At 35.7% G+C, this 26367-nt stretch overlaps 1 protein-coding gene across 8 annotated transcripts in view; it reads right to left on the minus strand.

Annotated features, from left to right (window-relative positions):
* The window catches only part of LOC106068946 (uncharacterized), a 50819-nt gene that overhangs the window by 10399 nt on the left and 14053 nt on the right, over positions 1–26367 (minus strand). For 5 of the 8 annotated variants that reach the window (XM_056030405.1, XM_013228462.2, XM_013228464.2 and 2 more), the window contains exons 2-3: positions 22327–22413; positions 8102–8213 (exon numbers count right to left, since the gene is read on the minus strand). In XM_056030405.1, the coding sequence (XP_055886380.1) occupies positions 8102–8213; positions 22327–22369 (155 nt within the window). In that variant the 5' untranslated portion in view covers positions 22370–22413. Of the gene's footprint in view, positions 1–8101; positions 8214–16847; positions 16918–22326; positions 22414–24416; positions 24572–26367 lie in introns of those variants that run through there. The other 3 variants (XM_013228465.2, XM_013228467.2, XM_056030406.1) reach the window with 3 other exon arrangements.

Here is a 26367-nt window from a genome sequence, read left to right on the forward strand (position 1 = left end):
ATGTTCTAAGAAGCTGAGATATACACAGGGCCGGTCTTAGGACACTGCAACCTATGCGGCTGCAGTGGGCCCCGCACTTTCATAGGCCCCCTTGCAATGCGAATTCTGGGTGTAAATTATTAAATTAAACCATTTTAACTTATTATTAAAGGGTTCCTTGAATTCTCCTGAAATTATAAAATATACCAAAAAGTCATGGAAATATCCTGAAATTATTAAAATCTTCTGGAAACTGATGCAAATCTCCTTATTACAGACAAAATTGTCATTTCGTGGTGTCATTCAATTTGGAAAACGCCAATTCTACTCGTGATTAAAAAAAAAAAACGGCATTGTCAGCTTTCATTAAATAAAAATGTAATAATAAGGCGAATTTTAACAAAAACAGGAAGTTCTAATACTTAATTTACGTTAATAGTCACTGGCATATAAATATAGATCTAAATCTATCTTGACCTCTTAGAAAAAAACAACAAATGCGATATTTTGCTAGTTGATAGTAAATCTAAAAGGCAGATTAGAATGTTTATGTTTTTTTTTTTGTTGGGAAAACTACTATCTACTGTAGATGGCTCGTAAAGTTAAGTTGACAGTGATTTAGTACTTAGTAAAGTATGAATAAAATGCTTTTTTTCTAATACAAAATCTTAATTTTCACTATTATCCTTATCACAAGTAAACAACCCAAACTAGGATCCGCGCAATCCGTTTCGCACAGGGCCCAGCAACCTGTAGGACCGGCCCTGGATATACAATAATACTTTCCAGTAAATACTCAGGATCTAAACCCACAACACTTAGAGAGCCCGTGCAGGGAACTAGTCCTAGGACATTCATAGTGTGACCTTTTTATCCTAAGATATTGTACACCAAGCAAGGGTGGCTCCAGCACATTTGAGAGGAGGGTGATTTTTTTTAAAGAAGAGAGGTAATAGAGTTTGTTCCAAAGTGTTCTGTCAACTATTTGGAATTGAAACTTTGGAGATGCAGCAAATATCTGAAGAAAGAAACAAGGAACAAAAGGCTTTCAAAACTTGTGTTCAACTCTTCAGTAAATTGTCCACTAAAATTATAAATAAGTGTAACTATAGGCTTTTTAAAGAGTGATTCCCTACCCCTTTCTGAATGACATCGGTACTATCAAGTGGAAATGCAAAATTTAAACCAAAAAAAAAAAGTCTCGCTTCCCTTCTTGTTCCTATTAATGAATGCTTCCTAAATATGCCCTCTGACTTTGTTCTGGACTAAGGTGCTGGGTGAAGATATGAATAGGTTAGACTGCAGGGGTGGGCAAATTACGGACCGCGGGCCACATGCGGCCCGCCGGAGTGTTTTATGCGGCCCGCCGACACCTACAGAAAGCTGGTGTGCCCACTGTATATACTTATAAAAATGCAAATATATTAAAAATAATATAAATATAAATTATTGAAACTCATTATAAAAAGTTTCAAGCAAACGAAGACTATGCTTATTGGCTATACATCAATACACTCAATTCAAGACACAATCTCTGATCAGTATTTATTCAATGCTATGAAGAACTGTGTTGAATGTTGGGTATTCCTGGAACAAGATGGCAAGGGGGACAACTGGTGGAGCTCGATCTCTGACTGAGTAAAATGGTGTGTTTTTTTTCAATATCCCAACCATAATCTTTAAACAGGAAAGTTTGCACAAAGCTGCATAAAATTTCTACTTCATATTAGTGATATACTAAATAGCAATCAAATTTTTTACAGCCAAAGCTTATTAACCACAAGTAGTTCCGACTATGAACAAACTAATTCAATATGTCCATTACCTTAGCGAGGGCAAGGTAAACGAGAACAATGTAAAATCTCCAGGAATAAATTGTTATGTTACTTGAAGGACATTGACTGTGATCTTGTTACCAATATTTCTAATGAAGTGTGGAAGACAGATTTCAGGTTTCATAATTGCCATTGCAATGAAATCATAATGAAATGTAAATGGATGTTAAATCTTTTCAAACAAGGCTTTCCCATTTATACAAGCAAGCAAAAAGAAAACAGGTTTTGTCATTTTCCTTTGCTGAAAGGTGAAATTATTTCTAGTGAAATGATTAAAAGTACAACACTTATTTAGATCCCTTAATTTTGCAATGTATAAAAGCAAATTTTAAGACGTCAAGAACCGGTTTCCAATACCATTAGCTCACCATTTAGCGCAGAAGCTGATTTAGCTCCAGAGGACATAACTCCGAGCAAAGAGAATTTCCAGTCAGTACTTCCACAGGAGTCTTATGGCTGCCAGAAGCTGTACGTCAACACTTAAAAAAATGTGCTGCTGTTCACACTATTTGTGTACACATTCATCTGTTCTTCTTCTTTGTTCTCATTTTACATGTTGGAGGGTTTAGAACAGTATCTAAGATGAACCGCGCAATGTTTTCCAGATCAGGCAGTTCTCCGAATAGTTTTGGTTCTATAGGAGGGCCTTTGGCCAGAGTCCTGTTCGGGTCTCTGGTTTAGTATGCACCATTGAAGGACTTGGTCAGCATTCTCTGGTGATGCTCCAAAAAGGCAAGTTTCGCTCATCCCGACATCTAACTTCCGGAACATATAATGTCTCATCCAGTGAACAAGCATTATATTTTGGGTAGGGGAAAACTAAACAAGTATAATTACTGGTCGATTTTGACTGACTGTAATTTGACAGCAGTCACAAGGGTAACAACTAGTAAGCTAGTTCCACAGTTCCGGAACATTATGCACGAGTGTAAAAGTAAAATACTGCACATTAAGTACAACTGTATATTAGTGGGGTTATTGGCAGATTTCACTGGTTCCAATTTTGAGCTTCCGGAACATGTGTTGTCGCATTCTGTTGTGTCCGGTCCTGAGTCGAAAGATTAGACGTTGGTCTTGTCGGGATAGCTTATAGTAAGCATCATCTTTCTTGTGATTTGGATGGGAGCTCGTCCATTTCTCATTTATTTTATCTACAATTAATTTCTTCATTTCTTCTGGATAGAGTGCAGAGTTTACTTGTGAGTTTGTTCTCCCACTCTTGGCGAGTGTGTCAGCCTTCTCATTTCCTGCTAGTTGTATGTGAGCTGGTATCCATTGAATAACAGTTTTTTTGCTGTTGTGGTTGAGCTTTGTGAGTGCTGTTCTGAGGTTTTTAATATAAGGGGAATCAGAGTTTTGCAGGCTTTGGAGGGTTGTTTTTGCGTCTGTTAGAAAGACAATCTGACTGTGAGGGGAACTTGGATGATTTGCTAGCATGGTAGCAGCTAGTGCTAGTGCTTCCCTTTCTGCTCTGTGACTGTCAGAGAGCTCTCCAGTTGCAAAGGATTTTTCTAGTTTTCCTCCATCTGGCCATTCGATAAGTATTCCAGCTCCTCCATTTGTGGTGGCTTTATGGGATGAGCCATCCGTGTAAACTTTGATCCACTGATTGCTAGGGTAATTGGTATGTAGAAAACAGTTCACTATTTCCTTGAGCTCTGTTGGTCTGTAATCTGATTTTCTTTTTATGTTTTCAATATGGTCCCTTATAGTAGGAAGAGGGCTTTCGTCCCAGGGTGGAGATTCATTATAGTGTATCGAGGACTCCAGAGTAATTTTTTCAAGTTGGTGTTTCTTTTTTAGGTTTAGAGATTCCTGTATGAAATTGGTCTTTTTGAGACGGTTTTTTGTGCCAGTTTTGTGGATTTTTTGTTCTGAGTGGGTGCCTCTCCAAGGTTTCCAATTTAGTGAATTGGGAAAGGATTTTTATTTCTCTTCTTTCATCTAGAGAGATCAGGGCATCGGTTTCCTCCATAGCTCTTATGGGTGTTGTTTTGATTGCTCCTGTCATTATCCTTAGACCAATATTTTGAACCTTGTCTATTTTTCTTAGGTTGGTTTGGGCTGCTGAGCCCCATGCTGTGGCACCATATTCTAGTACAGGTCTTACATAACTGGTATAGGTCTTTTTCAGGATGTTGTGATTAGCTCCCCAATCTGTGCCAGCTAATTTTTTTCAAGAGGGATAGTCTCTGGATGCCTTTACTCTGTGTTTTATCTATTTGGTTTTTCCAGGTTAGTCTCGGGTCATAGGTGACTCCAAGATAAGTAGGGCTGTCATTTTTTTCTAAAGCTTCCTTATCTAATGTTAATTTTATTGTTTGTTGTTTTGTTGACAGTGAGAATATGGTATATGTTGTCTTTTTTGTGTTAATGGACATGCCCCAGTCTTTGGACCAATTATTGAGTTTATCAAGAGCATCTTGTAATCGAAATTTCGATGTTCCTACATATTCTTCTGTGCTAATTAAGGCAAGGTCATCTGCATACATGCTGCTCTTAACTTTTTTGGGTAGGTTTTGATTTAGATCGTTTATGAATATTAGGAAAAGTGTTGGGGATAGGACTCCTCCTTGGGGGACACCATTTTTTATACCCACTGTGTGGCTTCTTTGTCCTTGCATGCAAACTAAGGCTTTTCTATTATTTAGGTATTCCTTTATCCAGTTGTACATTCTGTGGGATATGTGATGCTGGATTAGCTTGAGCAAGAGACCTTGTTCCCAGACTTTGTCAAATGCTTTTTCTAAGTCAACCCACACAATTGTTGTTGGTTTCTTTTCTTGAAAGCCGTCTTCTATTTCTTGTGTGATGAAGGCAATTTGTATCTTCTGTTGATCTGCCTTTTCTAAAGCCAGCCTGGGCTTCAGTGAGTAGGTTATTTGACTCAAGGATCCATGTCAGCCTTCTATTTATCACTCTTTCCATCAGTTTGCAAGTACAGCTAGTGAGGCTGATGGGACGGTAACTATCCAGTTTATTTCTTGGCTTGCCGTGCTTTAGTATAGGGATCATAATGGCTTTTTTCCAGATGTTTGGAATTCTGCCAGATTTCCAGCTAGCATTGAATAATTGTAGCAGTTTTCTTTTGGCTTGAGGACCCAAGTGAAGAAGCATGTCATTTGATATTTTGTCTGGGCCCGGGGCTTGTTTTGGTTTGAGGACTTTTAGGGATTCATCTAGTTCCTTGATTTTAAGATTAGTGGTCATTCCCAAGGAGTAAGCTGGATTGTTTTCTTTAAATTTATCTTGGATTTCTGAGTGGAGTATCACCAGAAAATGCCGACCACGTCCTCCAAAACTGCTCTCTCTACCAAGAGGCCCGTATAAGACATTGGCCCCAAATCACCCCAATAGAAAGAAAACTATATGGAGAGCTCCCTGATTTGGAAACCACTGCGCAGTTCATCTCATGTATTGGTCTAGTCATATGAACACTCCAACATAACAATGAGAACGATGAAGAAGAAGAAGTGGGGTTATTGTAATATAAAAAGACAACAGCAATTTAAAAAAAGTATTAATTGATTTCTGAAATTGCTACCTCTTCTTGTAATTCCTTAACGTGGAGTGTGGAAAAAAAGAAACGTGAATATAATACAGTGTAACTATGAATTAAAAGTTAGCTAGAGTATCTTTCTAAGTTGTATATACATATGCGGCCCGCCAATCCCAAATTTAAAGAAATGCGGCCCTCGATCCAAAAAGGTTGCCCACCCCTGGGTTAGAGATATATCAACAAGTTGTATATTTAATGTATAGTATCAACTAATTAGTTACGCAAACTGTCATTCTCAAATGAGAGGCCCGGGCCAGCTGCCCCACCGGGGAAACAGTTTCCTTGTATATTACGTTTGGCCAGGGGAAGCACGTGCAGATAGGGTAAAAACAATTTTTCTCACTCAGTTGATTAAAAAATAAAAGGGGGGATAACTTGCAATCGCTGCTTATGAAAGAGAAGCAACGCATAGTAAAAAAAAGTTGGAAATGATTCAATTATACTCAGCCTCTCTATTTCTCTCTCTCACACACACTCACACACACTCATACATCAACAGACACGCTCTCTTTCTTTCTCTTTCACACATAAAAACTTGAGCTGGTCAGTAGGCTACAGCCGCTAAAGCATAAATAAGCTCCCCATGGACTTCGCATCCTGCCGCATCAGTAGAGGAAAGATTATTTATTCCAATTAATTCATATCACGTTTTTACCCCCCCCCCCTCCCCAACTGGTAATGATTTCAGTTTCTCAATGATATGAATGCTTCTAATATAGATCCAATTTTCAGTGATATATATTTTTTATTTATCACAAGCCGCAACAAAGTATACGATATGCCATGGATTGTTTGTAAATATGACACAGCCATGGATTGTTTCTAAATATGACACAGCCATGGATTGTTTGTAAATATGACACAACCCTGGATTGTTTGTAAATATAACACAGCCATGGATTGTTTGTAAATATAACACAGCCATGGATTGTTTGTAAATATAACACAGCCATGGATTGTTTGTAAATATGACACAGCCATGGATTGTTTGTAAATATGACACAGCCATGGATTGTTTGTAAATATAACACAGCCATGGATTGTTTGTAAATATAACACAGCCATGGATTGTTTGTAAATATGACACAGCCATGGATTGTTTGTAAATATGACACAACCCTGGATTGTTTGTAAATATAACACAGCCATGGATTGTTTGTAAATATGACACAGCCATGGATTGTTTGTAAATATAACACAGCCCTGGATTGTTTGTAAATATGACACAGCCATGGATTGTTTGTAAATATGACACAGCCCTGGATTGTTTGTAAATATAACACAGCCCTGGATTGTTTGTAAATATAACACAGCCATGGATTGTTTGTAAATATGACACAGCCCTGGATTGTTTGTAAATATAACACAGCCCTGGATTGTTTGTAAATATAACACAGCCCTGGATTGTTTGTAAATATGACACAGCCATGGATTGTTTGTAAATATAACACAGCCCTGCATTGTTTGTAAATATAACACAGCCATGGATTGTTTGTAAATATGACACAGCCATGGATTGTTTGTAAATATGACACAACCCTGGATTGTTTGTAAATAGGATACAGCCATGGATTGTTTGTAAATATAACACAGCCCTGGATTTTTTGTAAATATGACACAACCCTGGATTGTTTGTAAATATGACACAGCCATGAATTGTTTGTAAATATAACAGCCATGGATTGTTTGTAAATATAACAGCCATGGATTGTTTGTAAATATGGCACAGCCATAGATTCTTTGTAAATATGACACAGACATGGATTGTTTGTATATCATAGATAGTTTGTAAATATGTCACTGCCATGGATTGTTTTGTAAATATGACACAGCCATAGATTGTTTTAAATAAAACACGCCATATATTATGAAAGTATAAATTCTAGATAATACTTAGGCTATAAATGGTTTCTAAAGGTTTTTAGCTTTGATTTGTATATATTTTACCCTTCAAAGAAGAAGATAATTAAGTCGTACACGTATCCATGTGTTAATCTAATTGTGCATGCTAATTAGAGACTTAAACTATGATAAGTCGTTTGTTTTCCTGTTTATAGAAATCAGTCTCTACATACACACAGCACATACATTGTGTCAGTTTGGTACCAGAAGACTGGATCTTTTGAAATACTCTGAAAGACACAAAGATAAAGGCACATTCCTCGTCCCATATGCTAGGACAAATTTGTAGAAATACTCCTTCTTCCCTAGTGCTATTAGAGCATGGAATGGGTTGCCTGAGCTAGGACGTAATCATCTTCTTTTTTGGAAGTAACGTCTGTATTATATAAGATAAACTAACAAAAATGAAACAGACGTAGGCCTATATAGAGGTAATAATCTAAAGTACTGCCATCTCATCATGAACATTCATCAATCTATTGTAAGCATATAAAGCATACACCCAGCTATTCTATTTGGGTACGTTGCAGATGATGCAACCTTCATACTCTGCATTAAAAGAGAAAACATGCGTTTATTTCTATTAAAGACAAACTGAACTCGAGCTTAAGGTTGTACAGTATTTGTCTTGAGATTCACTGTGTCCTTGTTAAATATTTCACATTCACAAACTGTGTCTCAGTTAAAACATTTGAGGACTTTGTATTTGTATTAAAAAAAATAGCTTGAAGATTATTTTTATCGCTAAGATTCAATCGAGAAGTTAAAAACATGTTTGACACACATGGTGCTTAATCACACACACAGGTCAAATAATGTATCTTACCTGAAAAGCAAGGTCAAATTGACCCAGAACGGCAAAAGGTACCAAGGCCTTGAGTACCTCATCGTTTTGCTGGACTCGGGATAGGTTAGTATTTGTAACATTGTCTCTGGATCTGAAACACACCAACAAAACACTAATTTCAATTTAACCTTAGAACAGCACGCGACTATAAGCCTAAAGCAGAGCTGTATGTAAGCTGACCTAGAGAAGAATGACCTCGCCATTTAGCGCAGTAAAAACTTAAACTGGGGGAAAAATTACTTTGAAACTCAGCGCAGTATAAACTTAAAAACTAAGAGCAAAAAACTATCCATAAAACTGATAGCGGTATAATCTTATAACTAAGAGCAGAATAATCTTAATTATAAGAGCAGTAGGATGCCGTTACAGTTAGAGCATACAATTAGAGAAGTATAACCTCGTATCTTAGTAGCCGATAGGACTACATCATTTTGATTTTGCATAATTAGCTAATGCTTGATAAAGATGTATTGATAGCATGCAAAACATGCTGTATATACATGCTGTATTTTTAGCTCTAGAATATCAAGTGTTTTAACAAACTTGGACTGATACAGATTTATCAATAAACTGGTACAGATTTATCAATCAACTGGTACAGACTTCTTATCAATCAACTGGTACATACTTTTTATCAATCAACTGGTACAGACTTCTTATCAATCAACTGGTACAGACTTCTTATCAATCAACTGGATCAGACTTCTTATCAATTAACTGGTACAGACTTCGTATCAATCAACTGGTATAGACTTCGTATCTATCAACTGGTACAGACTTCTTGTCAATCAACTGGTATAGACTTCTTATCAATCAACTGGTATAGACTTCGTATCTATCAACTGGTACAGACTTCTTGTCAATCAACTGGTACAGACTTCTTGTCAATCAACTGGTACAGACTTCGTATCAATCAACTGGTACAGACTTCTTATCAATCAACTGGATCAGACTTCCTATCAATCAACTGGTACAGACTACTTATCAATCAACTGATATAGACTTTCTATCAATCAACTGGTATATACTTCTTATCAATCAACTGGTACAGACTTCTTATCAATCAACTGGTACATACTTCTTATCAATCAACTGGATCAGACTTCTTATTAATCAACTGGTACAGACTTCGTATCAATCAACTGATATAGACTTCGTATCAATCAACTGGATCAGACTTCTTATCAATCAACTGGTACAGACTACTTATCAATCAACTGATACAGACTTTCTATCAATCAACTGGTATATACTTCTTATCAATCAACTGGTACAGACTTCTTGTCAATCAACTGGTACAGACTACTTATCAATCAACTGATACAGACTTTCTATCAATCAACTGGTGCAGACTTCATGTCAATCAAATGGTATTTGTATCTCGAAAATTGGAACAGAAACCTCAAATCAATACTTTCTAACTAACTTATAATTTCGAAGCACAAAACTATTTCGTCTAATACAGCACCACTCGAGATTGTAATGAGCTATCTAAACTTACTAGCAATATTGACATATTTCTTATTAACTTAAATCACTAGATGATTACATATTAATCTACAAGACTGTTCAAAACAATTTTGTTTTTCATAACAATAAAAAGTAAAGAGAAGATAAAGATGAGTGCTTCTCCTGGAGGCACCAGGATTAAGCCAAAAATAAAATCTATTGTAGTCACATTATTTCGTCGAGCACGTTCTAAAAGAATCTCAACTTTTCTAAAACTTTTCCTAAAACTTTTCTTCAATTTTTCCTAAAACTTTTCTTCAACTTTTCTTAAAACTTTTCTTCAACTTTTCTAAACCTTTCTTCAACTTTTCCTAAAACTTTCCAAAGCCCACCCAAACCTAGCACCAGTTCTGATACATATACCAGGTAACTTTCTTTACAAGTGACGTCTGACAAAGAAATAAAGTTCCACATTAGCAGGGTGGTTGGCACGTCGGCCCGATAAGGCGAGTTCGAATTCAGGTCGTTCACCTCTTCTTTTTTAAATGCCTTTAAAAAACATTTACGGTACAAATCCATCCAGATAGCCCTTTCTTTCTCCCCCCCCCCTCCTCCCATTACCCCAAGTGGTCCAGAGAATTGATAGAGATTATAGCGGAGTGAGAAAGCTAGAAGCATGAAATAGCGCGAAACAAAAATAATTAGTAAAAATATTATTAACTGCACAGATTTATTGTTGTTGGTGGAGATCTATTACAAATTTAATGACATGACTGATCCAAACTAACTGATACAATGACACTTCATATAAGTTTGTTTTTTAAAGTATTTTGAACAATGTTTTTCTTGTTATAGGCTGCGATCGGCTGGACACACAGGCAGTGCTTGGTCATAGGACGAGTTCTCCAGATAGAAAGTGGATACATGTGACAAGAGAAAGGTCAACTTTCAAATATTCTCTTTCTATTTGATACTGAGAACTATGGTCTAACATCTTTAAACAGGATATACAACATACGTGATACAAGATACATTGCGAGAGCAAAAATGTCACGTGACTGCAGGTGTCGTCCTAGAAAACATGTCATGTGAGTTGTGTCATCAGAGAATGCATGTCAAGTGATATAACGCTACAATACATGTCATGTGAGTTGTGTCATCAGAGAATGCATGTCAAGTGATATAACGCTACAATACATGTCATGTGAGTTGTGTCATCAGAGAATGCATGTCAAGTGATATAACGCTACAATACATGTCATGTGAGTTGTGTCATCAGAGAATGCATGTCAAGTGATATAACGCTACAATACATGTCATGTGAGTTGTGTCATCAGAGAATGCATGTCAAGTGATATAACGCTACAATACATGTCATGTTAGATGAACATTATTGACAGCAAACTGTTCACGTGCACAAACGTTGCAAAATCGATTGCTTTCCGCCCACAAGTGACACGGAGTTGTCTAACCTTAAAGTAGATCAGATCCAGAAATCAAAATGATTAATGTACGACATGACAGACATCCATTTTGTCCACAACTGACGTCGAGTTGTCCGAATTGTCGATGAACAAGTTTCATTGAAAGTAGAAATATTACAAGATGACACAACTGTAGTCTACTTCAACATTGTTAGGAAATCATAAATACAATATACATGATATACATAGGACAGTCGTGGGATTTGTGTCATGAACAATAAGTCTAGTTTATTCCAAGTCTACCATAATGTCTGTCAGTCTATATACCAATATCTGTCTATCTCTCTATATATATCTTTATGAAGGGCTTTTTTTTATCTAATGGCTTCATTGATAAACTATTTTAATTAGGGTCCCAAAACGAAAGAAAAACTTTTTTCTAAATTGAGCAACATTTTCTAAGTACAAGGTATTCTTTTAGAAGTTAAGTACTTTAATTCTGTGAAAGTTTAATAATAATCCATTACGGCCAACATCCCTTAGCCAAGTCATTCTCTTCGAGTCATTGATCGTTGCATACCTTTCCCATGTATTCGTCAAATAATTTCAGAATAATGTTAAAGTTTATGAATTCATTTTTAAACAAGTTGGTTTTTATAGAAAATTGAACGAACTTTAATTTGATATCAAGACCACTTGATAAACATTTTGTTTTACATTGTAAAATTGACAAAATTACATGATGATATAAACTTCACGAGTAATGTTTTAAGTGACACTGTGCTATGAGCGTACAGTTTTTGCGCCATCTTATATTTTGTTTGATATCTTCTAATGTTTAATTATGTTGTACAACTGAAAGTTGAATGCCCTGAAGGATTATAAAGATCAATATAATTATTAATATGATAAATACATTCATGGGCGTAGCCAGGGGGGGGGGTTCAACCCCCCCCCCCCGAAATGAAATCCCCCCCCCGGGGGGGGGTCGGAGTTTAGTGACTGATCTTTTGCTTTAATTTTGTTTATTTTAGGTGAAATTTTAATACTAAACCATCACTTACCCTAGCACAACCAATGGGGTTTTAAGTTTTAAAACCCTCTAACAGGGGGCCTTGAGGGGTTTTGAGTTTGAAACTCCCTACCAAGGGGTTTTGAGTTTGAAACCCCATACCAGGGGGTCTTGAGATTAAACCCCTACCAGGCTGTTTTAAGTTTAAAACCCCTACCAGGGGGTTTTGAGTTTGAAACCCACTACCAAGAGGTTTTGAGCTTAAAACCCCCTACCAGGGGGTTTTGCATTTAAATTCCCCTCTTCTATAAGACAAAAAAAATGCCAACGACAATCCCCAAATTCCAAGAGCACATCTAAGGAAGATTTTGATTTTAAACCCCTCTTCAATATTTACGATAAACCCCTCTTCAATATAAAAAAGCAAAATACACACTCAAAATTTATGAGCGTAGCCAAAGGGGTTTTGAGTTTAAACCCCTCCTCCAGATGGCTTTTTTAAGAGTTTAAAACCCCTCAAGATAGTTTTGAGTTTAAAATCCCCCTACAGAGCGTTTTAATGTTGAAAGCCTCTCTCTTCAATATTATTTCTACAGTCACCAAATTCTATGACCGTGGCTAAATGTGGTTTTGAATTTAAAAAAAAACCCAACTCCAACAGATGATTTTGACGATAAAACTTCCATTTTTGATATAACATCTAAAGCAAAATAGTCAGATAATTCCAAGATCGTAGTCAAGAGATGTTACACATGTCTACCAGTGGCTGGGCTCCATTAATAAAGTGCAATGAAATTGAAAAGCACTAAATATGGCTCTACAAAGATGGCTAAGACGGATTTTAGAAGTCAGTTATAGAGATTGGGTCTAAATCAAGGAAATCCTATGCCGAAGTGGGAGTCGACCCCGTAGTAAGTTTGTGACAGAGCGTCGCATGAGGTTTGTGGGACATGTTCTCCGACAAAATGAATTACGCATAATAAGAATTGCGATGACATCCTAGTACAACTTGGCGCCACACTTTTATGGAGGTCCTCAGAGCAGGTGGGAAGAGGCTTCAGACATTGCTAGTGACAGATTTTTGTGGAAACAGCTTGACGGCAAGTGCGCCGAACGGCGCGGGAGGGTCTAAGTCAGTAACAATAGCAAATTAGGTTTTTGAAATAAAACTTTTAATAGCAAAATAATGAACTGTAGGTACCTCAGAATACACATTTAGTTGATTTTCAATACCTTGATGACAAAGACTAGGAGTCTATGATTTTTTCACTCCAGGAAGAACCTATTCTAGGGCACAATAAATGTCTTCCAAAAGAATGAAGGGTCAGAATGTAATAGAGATTAATAAGGTACACACACACACACGTCCATCCATACAAACATATATATATATATATATAATAATAATAATAATCTTTATTATCGGTAAGGAAATTTGTCTTACAATTTGTGCATTACACCAAACAAAAAACATAACTATAAGAAACCAAAGTGTACATTCACACCAGACTCACTCATAATTTACATGTGACAAAGTTTATACCAGATTGTTCTTATTTAATGATTTGATTGCCAAGGGAACAAAAGAGTGTTTGTGTCTGTTTGTCTTTGCTATCGGTGTCTTGTATCTCTTTTGTGATGGTAAAATCCCGAAATCCTGACACAAAGGGTTAAAAAATTCCCCCCCCCCCCCGAAAAAAAATCCTGGCTACGCCCATGAATACATTTATATCTTTAGTAATCAGCGCCGATTGTGAGTATTTATGTGTTTCGTGTGTGAATGTTGTTCGTATTTGTATCTATATTGTTATTGTTACAGTAGTTACGCTGAGGTGGTCAATCGTAGTCAAACTGAATTTCATTTGATTGGACCAATAAAAATTATCTTATATATCTTATCTTATCTTATTGAAAGGCTGGACAATTTTTTAATGTAATTTTGTAAAAAAAAAGAAAGTACGATGGAAGAAAGTACGATGGAAGAAAGTACGATGGAAGAAAGTACGATGGAAAGTACGATGGAAGAAAGTACGATGGAAAGTACGATGGAAGAAAGTACGATGGAAAGTACGATGGAAGAAAGTACGATGGAAGAAAGTACGATGGAAGAAAGTGCGATGGAAGAAATTACGATGGAAGAAAGTACGATGGAAGAAATTACGATGGAAGAAAGTGCGATGGAAGAAAGTGCGATGGAAGAAAGTACGATGGAAGAAAGTACGATGGAAGAAATTACGATGGAAGAAAGTGCGATGGAAGAAAGTGCGATGGAAGAAAGTGCGATGGAAGAAATTACGATGGAAGAAATTACGATGGAAGAAAGTGCGATGGAAGAAATTACGATGGAAGAAAGTACGATGGAAGAAAGTACGATGGAAGAAATTACGATGGAAGAAAGTACGATGGAAAAAAGTACGATGGAAGAAAGTGCGATGGAAGAAATTACGATGGAAGAAAGTACGATGGAAAAAAGTACGATGGAAGAAAGTACGATGGAAGAAATTACGATGGAAGAAAGTACGATGGAAGAAAGTGCGATGGAAGAAAGTGCGATGGAAGAAAGTGCGATGGAAGAAAGTACGATGGAAGAAAGTACGATGGAAGAAATTACGATGGAAGAAAGTACGATGGAAAAAAGTACGATGGAAGAAAGTACGATGGAAGAAATTACGATGGAAGAAAGTACGATGGAAGAAAGTGCGATGGAAGAAAGTGCGATGGAAGAAAGTGCGATGGAAGAAATTACGATGGAAGAAATTACGATGGAAGAAAGTGCGATGGAAGAAATTACGATGGAAAAAAGTGCGATGGAAGAAAGTGCGATGGAAGAAATTACGATGGAAGAAAGTGCGATGGAAGAAAGTACGATGGAAGAAAGTACGATGGAAGAAATTACGATGGAAGAAAGTGCGATGGAAGAAAGTGCGATGGAAGAAAGTGCGATGGAAGAAATTACGATGGAAGAAATTACGATGGAAGAAAGTGCGATGGAAGAAATTACGATGGAAGAAAGTACGATGGAAGAAAGTGCGATGGAAGAAATTACGATGGAAGAAATTACGATGGAAGAAAGTACGATGGAAGAAAGTGCGATGGAAGAAATTACGATGGAAGAAAGTACGATGGAAGAAAGTGCGATGGAAGAAATTACGATGGAAGAAAGTACGATGGAAGAAATTACGATGGAAGAAAGTACGATGGAAGAAAGTGCGATGGAAGAAAGTGCGATGGAAGAAAGTACGATGGAAGAAAGTGCGATGGAAGAAAGTGCGATGGAAGAAAGTACGATGGAAAAAAGTACGATGGAAAAAAGTACGATGGAAGACATTTCAGAAGCTCTTGGTGCATTGAGTTTGTATAAAGGAAAAGACTGGCTCTTTGGTCGTGTGGTAAGTGCTCTGGACTGTCGTATCGATAGTCCCGGGTTCAAATCACCATCCCCCCTCCATATTAGGATGTAATTATCTTCAATGCGGAGATAACACCCGAAACATGTAAAACAAACAAGCATGCCATTATTAATAGACGGCGTAATTTATAAGAAAAGTCCAACCTTTAATTCACTATAATTAAACAAGTAAATGCAACAGATGACTCCTATTGCGTAAGTTTTGGCACTGCACTTTATTATGAAACTCATAATTTGAGAGAGACCAATTTAGTCAAGTGATAAATACTTAGGATGTTCATTATTCTTAAGGGACTGGTTACTACAAAAAAATTAGATGTAATACAACTTTAAAACTTTGATCTACAACGCAGAGACAGATCTTTCAAAGTTCACGAGACCGAAAATCTACAGTCGACGGCATAAGCAGACGGCAAGAAAAAAAACATAAAAAGACTTGGGCGAACGACTTCCCCTGCGTGTGATGCGACAAAATACGCAGGTCGCAACTAGGTGTGCGTAGTCATTTGAAATACAGCATTCTTTCTTTATCATCGGACTCGACTACAAAGCTTCATATAAAAATATTTTTCTACTAACAAAGTTGTACTTTAGTTTTGTTCAATACAGATATAAGAAAAATGGGCATATTTATAAGAACATTCTACGAGTCAATATTCATTTAAAGGAATTAATAATTACGTGGTTCTCTATCTCTTCTATACAAATTACGCAATCCATAAAGGCTGTCACTTGCTACGTTTTTTTTTTTCATTGTTTTATCAATATTATCACGTGGCTAAATGTTGTTTGTTTACTATTGGTGAATGAGGTCAATTCAAGAGAAACATTTAGGTTATGACAAGTGCACAGATCTACAAATGATGCTCGAACAATGATATGAATATGTTGTATTATGTATTTAAGCAAGCAATGGGAACTAAACACATTTCCATCAATTTAAACTAAGATAAACCCGTAACAATAATAAACTATAGGCCCACGAGCTCGTATGTGTGTTTATTATATTTATCACAGTTTAATACTTTTAATGCATTCGCAATAAAAAAATATGTTTTTAAAATTACTTTTACAAGTAGAAAATATAAAAGAAGTGTTTCATTAATTGTTTCGATTGAGCGAGATATTCCATTACGAAACAGTTTGTGAAACCCAGCTATGAGATCAAGCCAAGTGGACACCTAGATCTATAAGGGACTACGAAACTTAATATTCCGATCTCTACAAGATGCTGATAATATACATCAAACAAAGACCCCGAGTTAAATGTCAATAACAATAAGTTTTATTGTTAGAAAGAAAATATTTGACAAGTGTGCGTTGTACACAACGATTTAATAACAGTACTCGTAAAATATAAGTGAGCAAAAAATAACCACGAAAAAATATATACATTCCGTCGGTCACATTGTCAACACAGTCCTAGTATACCTGCAAAAGACTAAAATCAAGCAGCCAACTCACTAGACAGATTTGGAGTCCGAAAGACCAAAAGTTATGTATTATTCTGATATCAAGCCACTATTGTTGCATTTTTTTTTTTACTTTACACCAAAGCAATGAAGCTGTCGCCACATTTTTTTTATCTTGGTACCACGAGTGAACGGCCTTGAGTAAGCCAACCAGTTGTGATTCAGCTGGTCAAGCATGAGTGAAGGTTGAAACTTCCCAGTGGAGACGCGAATGCAGCAGCGTGGGTAGGGTCGGTGTAACCGGGTGCGGTTAGCTCATGATGCCAGTCCCTTACGCCACCATACCCTACCCCCACCGCAAAACAAAAATCTGTCAAATCTCTCATTTTTTGTATCATTTTACAAGTCAGAGAATATGATCGCTATTGAAAGATTGAAACTAGAGACGTTCTAGAACGTCTACAAAGATGTTTGTAACATTGTATTATTTGAAAGGAGGATTAGGACAATTATAAACAAGGTGGTTTGGTTTGAGAAAAAAAATCTTAAAATTATTTGGAGCTAATATCACGCTTTCTCATAAAGTTCGCGCGCCTCTAGATTGTCAATTACTTTGTCAATTGTTAATTAAACCCTTAGTACATAGTAAATGTAGCCTACTCATGTGTATTAATAACTTCATCACAGATAGCCTTTGTGATTTGCCACTGGCGTCTACATTTTCTGAGCGATCGAAAAGAGTTTGAATAGCTGTCACAACATAGATCAGATGTTCTCAAACTTTCACTTGTGATCCCCCCCCCCCTAGGTCTGGCGGAAGTTCAGGGCTGAGCCGCTGCGCCAAGTTTCTTGTTGTATTCTGAGCTTCAGACATGTAATTTCTAGGCGTGAGTGCTATTCCTGCTAGTAAAACAAAATGCGTAAGTCAAATAAATTACGAAATGGTGGCACGGCCTGACACTAAAGTGTTAGAGACATCTGAGGTCAATGTAGCGAATGTAGTATGTACGTTTGTAATGAGTTTCAATCGTCGTCACGTGATCCCTGTGATCAGCAAGACGTCTTGTATGCCGCCTGTTTTGTTCACGCATAAGACGTCAACTGCGAGATGGTACAGCGGGAGAAGTAGTTCTGGCGTGACTGAGAAGTGGTTATGTATTCCTTCAAAGGAACGCTCTCAGACTCTCGCCAAAACCCTAAACGGCGTAAATGAATCAAATATTCCTCCATAATATTGTTACCGGAAGTGACCTCATCAGCTTGTTTTTTTTAAAGACATTCCAAATAGACTATGTACTTTAAGTGCATGATCAGGCTTGGATAAAATCACCATCCAAGGAAAGTCTCTTTATTTTAATGAAGATACTCTTCAAAGAGGCTACGATATGTCAAATTTCGCTTTGCTAGAAACAGTGTGATATCTATCAGTCTGTGAAGATGTCCAAAATATCCCATCTTTTTACAAAGCTTATATCAACTCTGTCTGTCTGATAGAAAGTTTGTACACGTTATTTATCCCTCACCCAATCTCAGATCAAGTTGAATTTATTAGCACTTATTTCTTGTACCTGAAAAAACAATAATCAATAAAAAAAAAAAAAAGCAACCAATTAGTTAATTAACTATTCGTAATGAACTATTTTGTTTGGTATCGAAAAAGGGTAAGAAATCGTACTTGACAAATGTGGTTGTATAAGTCGAATAAGCCCCTTTCATACTTTTTGTAGAGAATTAGGTCGTCGCTTAAAAGTTTGAAATTAACAATAGAAAACTATAAAACCTTCTATCTTCATAAGCACTTTGCTGGCACAGTGGTTAAAGTGTAGAGGAGACTTGAGCCCTTCAGTTCGAATTCAAGTCGTACAACTTTTTTTTATATAATGCACTTAAAAAGCGATCACGAAAAACTTCACCTACGTCATGATTTCTTGAAACGTCTGTTGACATCATTTGGTTTTGGTTGCCATTTGCTACCTTGGGCTGGAGCGATAAGCCGCATTTTTGAGTCATGAATAATTCTTTGTTTTATGCTACTGGACAGCTTTAGCCATATTGCATTGGACCTATTTCTTGGTAGGAATCTTTGACTCCTATTTAGGGTAAGTTTTCTTTTATATCTCTATGATATATATATTTATTATTGTTAGTCTAGATATATTACAAATTTAATTACATGGTTGATCCAAACTAACTGATACAATTAACTTTGATATTTAAAAGTATTTTTTCTTCTTTATGTTAATCATAGCAACGACTTTTCTGTCAATTGTTTGTTGCAGTCCGACTGCTTGTGTTTTCCACTTATCAAAACTTTATGAGTCTTCTTCATTTTTTGTCAACACGATCACGCACATTGAATAGATCTAACCTACATTACAAATTTAATAGATCTAACCTACATTACAAATTTAATAGGTCTAACCTACATTACAAATTGAATAGGTCTAACCTACATTTCAAATTGAATAGATCTAACCTACATTTCAAATTGAATAGGTCTAACCTACATTTCAAATTGAATACATCTAACCTACATTTCAAATTGAATAGGTCTAACCTACATTACAAATTGAATACATCTAACCTACATTACAAATTGAATAGATCTAACCTACATTTCAAATTGAATAGGTCTAACCTACATTACAAATTGAATACATCTAACCTACATTTCAAATTGAATAGGTCTAAGTTACATTAAAAATTGAATAGATCTAGCCTACACTACAAATTGAATAGATCTAGCCTTCTCTACAAATTGAATAGGTCTAACCTACACTACAAATTGAATAGGTCTAACCTACATTACAAATTGAATAGATCTAGCCTACACTACAAATTGAATAGATCTAGCCTGCAATACAAATTGAATAGATCTAGCCTACACTACAAATTGAATAGGTTTAACCTACACTACACATTGAATAGGTCTAACCTACATTACAAATTGAATAGATCTAACCTACATTACAAATTGAATAGATCTAACCTACATTACAAATTGAATAGATCTAACCTACATTTCAAATTGAATAAGTCTAACTAACATTACAAATTGAATAGATCTAGCCTACTCTACAAATTGAATAGGTCTAACCTACATTACAAATTGAATAGATCTAGCCTACACTATAAATTGAATAGATCTAACCTACATTACAAATTGAATAGATCTAGCCTACACTACAAATTGAATAGATCTAGCCTACACTACAAATTGAATAGATCTAGCCTACACTACAAATTGAATAGATCTAGCCTACACTACAAATTGAATAGGTTTAACCTACACTACACATTGAATAGGTCTAACCTACATTACAAATTGAATAGATCTAACCTACATTACAAATTGAATAGATCTAACCTACACTACAAATTGAATAGATCTAACCTATACTACAAATTGAATAGGTCTAACTTACATTACAAATTGAATAGATCTAGCCTACACTACAAATTGAATAGATCTAACCTACATTACAAATTGAATAGATCTAGCCTACACTACAAATTGAATAGGTCTAACCTACAATACACATTGAATAGATCTAGCCTACATTTCAAATTGAATAGGTCTAACCTACACTACAAATTGAATAGGTCTAACTTACATTACAAATTGAATAGATCTAACCTACATTACAAATTGAATAGATCTAGCCAACACTCCAAATTGAATAGATCTAACCTACATTACAAATTGAATAGGTCTAGCCTACATCAAAAATTGAATAGGTCTAGCCTACACGTCGAAGAGGTCTAAGAGATACTAATTAAACAACATTTCTTTGATTTAATTTAGTTTTGAAATACATAGGATGTAAAAGTACAGTTTACCGTAGAATTGGTGTTATAAAGTATGGTGTGGCGGTGTGGACATGTTGTTGGAAAGTAACTAGCTACTGTCCATTCTTAAAAACTCTTTTTTTTTTACACTGATGGGTTTCACTCGGTGTGGGCGCAGACCCCCCCCCCCCAAACTGCATCCACCTAGTGACGCCACTGCATATATATTGAGGTTAGGGTAAGAAGAACAAGCTTCTGTATAAGCTGACGTAAGGGTAACGTTCGAGTTCAAATTAGTTTGTCACTTTGAAAAGAAAGCTATTTAAATTGGTTATGTCACTGCAGGTCTACACAACTAGACTGTCTCTTTATAGTTGACGACCAAGCTATTAGACATACACTGTGAGTTCAAGAATACATCGATTCCCTGACCTTATTAATATTGAAGACAACAAGAGGCTCATTCAGCAATGTACAGTTAGTGACAGAAGTCATGAAATACCAATCTCTGTCCCAGCCCATTCAATGAACTTGTTTGTGTCCAACAGCTGATTCTTAGTAGTATGCACTTCTTTACCTTGGCTTCTTTATATGCTATTATAGAGGGACGTAACTCTTATTTAATCTACACACCAGTCTAAAGCCTAACTTAACCTTTCTGCAAAATTTCTTTTCTGTTACTTTTTAGACACGCACACAAAATTTTTATTTCCTTGTTGAGTTAGAGCCTTTTTTTTATTTACAAATCTTAAGTCAACTCACTCTGTTTGTCTGTCTGTGTGTCTGTCTGTCTGGCCAAAAATTGGTAGGCCTACACATTATTTCTCAGACACCCTATCTCAAATCAAGCTGAAATTTCGCACAATTATTATATTATATAAGAAATAGTACTTGACTGAGGTGGTGATATAAGCTGAATTAGTCCTCTTTATAGATTGTCATTTTAGGGTTATTACAAATTTAATTACATGACTGATCTAAAATAATTGATACACTTAATATAAGCTTTTTTTAAAGTTTTTTTTTTGTTGTATTTTGACAGTTTGTATTCTCGTGTTAAGACGAAGCCTATTTTGTATTCTCTTGTTGAGATAAGCCTATTTTGTATTCTCTTGTTGAGATAAGCCTTTTTTGTATTCTCATGTTGAGATAAGCCTATTTTGTATTCTCATGTTGAGATAAGCCTATTTTGTATTCTCATGTTGAGATAAGCCTATTTTGTATTCTTTTGTTAAGCTTTACAGATGTTTCCTAGTGTTTAGTAAAACGTTCAACTCTGTTCAGTCTGTAACATCAGCCTATCTCTTTCATTCTTAACAACTATTTTCAACGTCATCTTCAACTAAGGCATCACATCATCAAAACATCAACTCAGAAATTCAATGTAAATACTGTACTGAGAGAACTACACCATTTCATCTGATTAGACTGGAATTTGAACCACATCGGATCGCTTACGGCGAGTGGGACCAACGCAAAAAGAAAGCTGAGTGGGTTGACCTCAACTTCAAGAGACCAAGCTTGGACATTGACGGGGGACGAGGAGATTGCATGTAGGAAATAAAATACTCTTTGATAGGGGGGGGGGGGAGTACAATGCATTGATGCAAGAAGTGATGAAGTTCCAAGCGCTTTGAGTATAAACATGATCTCTATAACAGAGCTGCTTTTTAAACTCTACACTCAACACTAACTAGAAGTGTACTTACAGTCCGTTAGACTTACAGCTGTTTCATGACTTGATTGTTGCATTCTTTTATATCCAGCATTATCAAATGCTTACTTTGTCACTTAACCTGTAATATAGTGATCATAAAGCATGTGAATACTCTATATAAAGTATTTGATTATTCTACATAAAGCAGCGGTTCTCAACATTTTTAGTTCCGCGACCACTGTAATACAGCTCCTACTATGCGGCGACGCAACCTTATATAATTATTTTCGTTCGTAAGCAATTGTGCTTTTTCTAAAATTATAAAAAGCATAACCATAATGAATACATCTGATACAGTGATAAGCATGATGTATTGTCATAGACATTGAACACAGCGATAACAGTATGTAATTATATTATGTGTTAAAAATAATTCTGCTAATAGTTAAATTACAAATAAATGCATGCACGTATTTACTTCTCTGTTGCTCGTGCAGTTTATTCTCGTGGCATACTGAAGTGACAAGCATGGACGAGGCGTTCAATTCATTGCAACAAAATGGTTGCGACTGCCTGTGCAAACATACAAAGTCAGTGCGAAGGTTTACCTTGTAACGGTTTCACCAGATTAGGTATTCTCGTGGACCACAACAAATGGTAGCTTCTACATGAAGCCAGGCTGGAAAACTCAGATTCGCAAAGATAGGTTTTTGGAAATGGAAGAAATAAGCGCAATACAGTCTCAGAAAGAATGTGATGGGACTGCAAACACATGATCAAGAATCGTGTACCTGAGATTGACGAGAAATTATTTGTTCATGTTTCGCTGCCTTGCTATTAATAAACTCTTCTCAAGAAATATCCAGAACATCTTCAACGTTCACTATGAATGGAATTCTGACAAGTGCAAACGGGATGTCAGTAGTTATTGAAAAGTAGGATGAAATTTCGTCCGAAAAATGTACAAATTATTTTTGACAGAAATTATCATAGGGTATCATGTACAGACCTAAAGAAATTAAATCTAGAGCTCTTTTAACACTACAAAAAATGTCCTGAAAATTGAAACAAGATGTTGTTTTGTAAAGTAATTATAAGAAGTAGTTTTTTTCAACCCTAACTAATGTAACATTAACATATAATTTAATGTTTAGATCTATGGATCTAGTAATTAGACATCGAAAATAAGGGCACTCTCGTCTCATAATTATTATTTTGTAATTTTTTAGATACATAATCTAAAAAGATCTAGGTAATCAATCTGTTTAAATGTACATACATAAGATGAATAAAAATCAATAGACGTGAATTATTTCGATCTAGGATTTTCTAATGATTAGATTATCTAAATGGAAACTAACAGGAAATGGCTTTATTTCATGAATTTGCGTGAATTTATAGTTCTGTGATTAATATATAACAATCTCTCTCTCTCTCTCTCTCTCTCTTTATATATATATATATATATATATATATATATATATATATATATATATATATATATATATATATATATATAAATATATATATATATATATATATATAGGTCTGTGAGTTGAATGACATTTTCCTCAAGGCAGATAAGGTTGGCAATATGTAAATTTTATTTTCGTCCAGTTTTCTATGCCAAGTTTCATTTGGCAGGATCGAATCTTTTAAGACAAAGGGGCTTATCTATGTATCTTGAATTCGTTCCTAGCAGTGATACATTTAAGTCATTCAAGAGGCAAAGATGCCAACCAAGAAGGATATTTTACTTTCATGGCTATAAATTGCTTTTGCTTTCTGATAAGAAATTACGTTCAGGAAGATCAAAAACGTTTTTATAACTTTGTCGACAATCACCCTCAGTTCAGTTGGACGCATAGATTCAAAGTAAGCTGACCATTGTCCGACGCACTAGTCTCAACGCAAACTGGCCATTGTTGGACGCACTAGTCTCAAAGCAAGCTGACCATTGTTGGACGCATTAGACAGTTTTGAAAGCAGTTAATGTTTCACAAAATTGATAGAAGCAAAGAATTTTTCATTCTTTCAGAAGTGTATTCGTTGTAGATGAGTGTATTCTTGCAGTGAGTTTCGATGATTTGTTAGTGACTAATTCGTCTCAAACGTTGAAATCCGCCATGTCAGAATACTTACTAAGAGTATCATCAAATATTTTCCCGAGAGACTTCATTCTTTCCAGCAATGTAACTACTTTGTCAAGAACACCAAGTGCTGTACAAGTCAGTGCTAGAGGTTAGGAAAGAGGAACTGGTCCTTAAAGTCGACATCAATTGTAGACCCCAAGTAAACTGTTAATACAAATATTTAAACTGCGACAAATGAAAAGTTTCATTGCATTATAATTCAGTAGTCTGCAATATCTTTCCTATAATGACGATTAAAGTAAAATAATAATAACTGTAAATGGAAAACAGTGTAAATTTATTTCCGTTAGTCTTAGGCAGCCTCTAGAAAATCATTATTTGACCACAATGGTGTACCGACCCACAGGTTAAGAACCGCTGATATAAAATATTGTAGTATTCTAGATAAAGTATTTTATTGGCCTACCACAAAACGTGAAGTATAATTTAATTAATCCAGTACTTTGAATGACTAATTATTTAAATGTATGTAATGACTTCATTGTGTGTGAGTGTGCTGACATTTCATTCGGTTGGTTCTATTCCTATAGCACGCCAGTAGGGCTCATCGATTTGGTTGTATTGTATTGGATGGTTGATACACTATGTCTATTGACCAAGCTTTTATAAACCCTAATGACGGGGCTCGTACATCGCGCGTTGAAAAGGGACGAAGTGAAACAAGGAGAGCAACATCTCCCCCGCCCCCAGCAACACAAAAACATGACCAGGTTTTCCTCGGCTTTAAAAGAAGTGCGGCGACTCCCGCCTTTCGTATTACTTTTTTTTTTTTTTTTTTTTGGGGGGGGGGGGGGTAGGTACCACCGATGAAATTCAGAGATGTGCAGACAAGATGCACACCACGTTCAATTGCCATTAATTTATCATTCAAAAAAAAAAAAACTAACACCAATTGATAGATCCACCCTGTAGCAAGTTTGACCTTTGCCCGCTATCCAGCTGAAGTTAATAATTTTCACTTCTGCAAAAACGTCTGACACTTGAAAGTGATTTCTAATGAGTCTTAACTTTGAGTATGTTATCCAGCGAGTTATGAATCAGTTTTGTATTTAATGAGTGGGAAAATATCTGGGTTTGCAACTTTGCATTGTCTGTGTTTCTACTCATACTTATCTTCAGAATCGAAGACCTTGACACTATTATCATTATTGAGTGTTTAAAAAAAAACAAAAAAAAACGAGACAACCTACAAAAATATTTGTTTAAAGACGAATCTATTCCTCCATTATTTAGTAGGCCCCTCTATATGGAGGCAACACTAGAAATAGCAACCTGTTTGTTTTGGTGGCCACTCCGTAGTCCAGAATACGGAAGTATTGATAAGCGAAGTGTTTAAAGAAAGCAACACAAATAAACTGTGTACACTTTTTAGCAGTAAGAATCAATTTTATCAGCTCTTTCGTAGTAATTATTACTAAGTATAGAGTAGGCAACATGTATTGTTCAATATGGAGCCCTTATCCTTGTTTATTTTGACTGGAATTTTGTCAATTTCAAAATATCTCCCGATATTCTTTTTATTTTCTTACTCTTTTCTTTAGTCTCCACTATATCGCCACCACATTTCTGCGTATCAATTTCTCTTCTTTTTTTATTTGACTGTAATTTATTGCTTTAAAAAACGTAAACGCGATCTTTAACAAGCAAAATATAATATTAAAAAAAACTTTGAAAAAAAAACAACAACTTATATATGGGAAAGAAATGACTGTGAAACTATTCAATACAACAAAGGTTGAACGGCTAACGTTATTAAGCTTCGTGCTGAGGGTTCATCAGTGAAATGAATAATTAGAATAATATAACCCAAAAAAGAACATGTTAGATTTAATATAAAAATCTAACATTCTTTAGCACTGCACTGGGTTAACTGAGAATATAACCCTAAACATGAACATAAAAGAAAGATATGATGCCGGATGTGTTCTAAATGTAGGCAC

This window comes from Biomphalaria glabrata, chromosome 5 (assembly GCF_947242115.1).
Source record: "Biomphalaria glabrata chromosome 5, xgBioGlab47.1, whole genome shotgun sequence".
NCBI classification, from domain to species: Eukaryota; Metazoa; Mollusca; class Gastropoda; family Planorbidae; genus Biomphalaria; species Biomphalaria glabrata.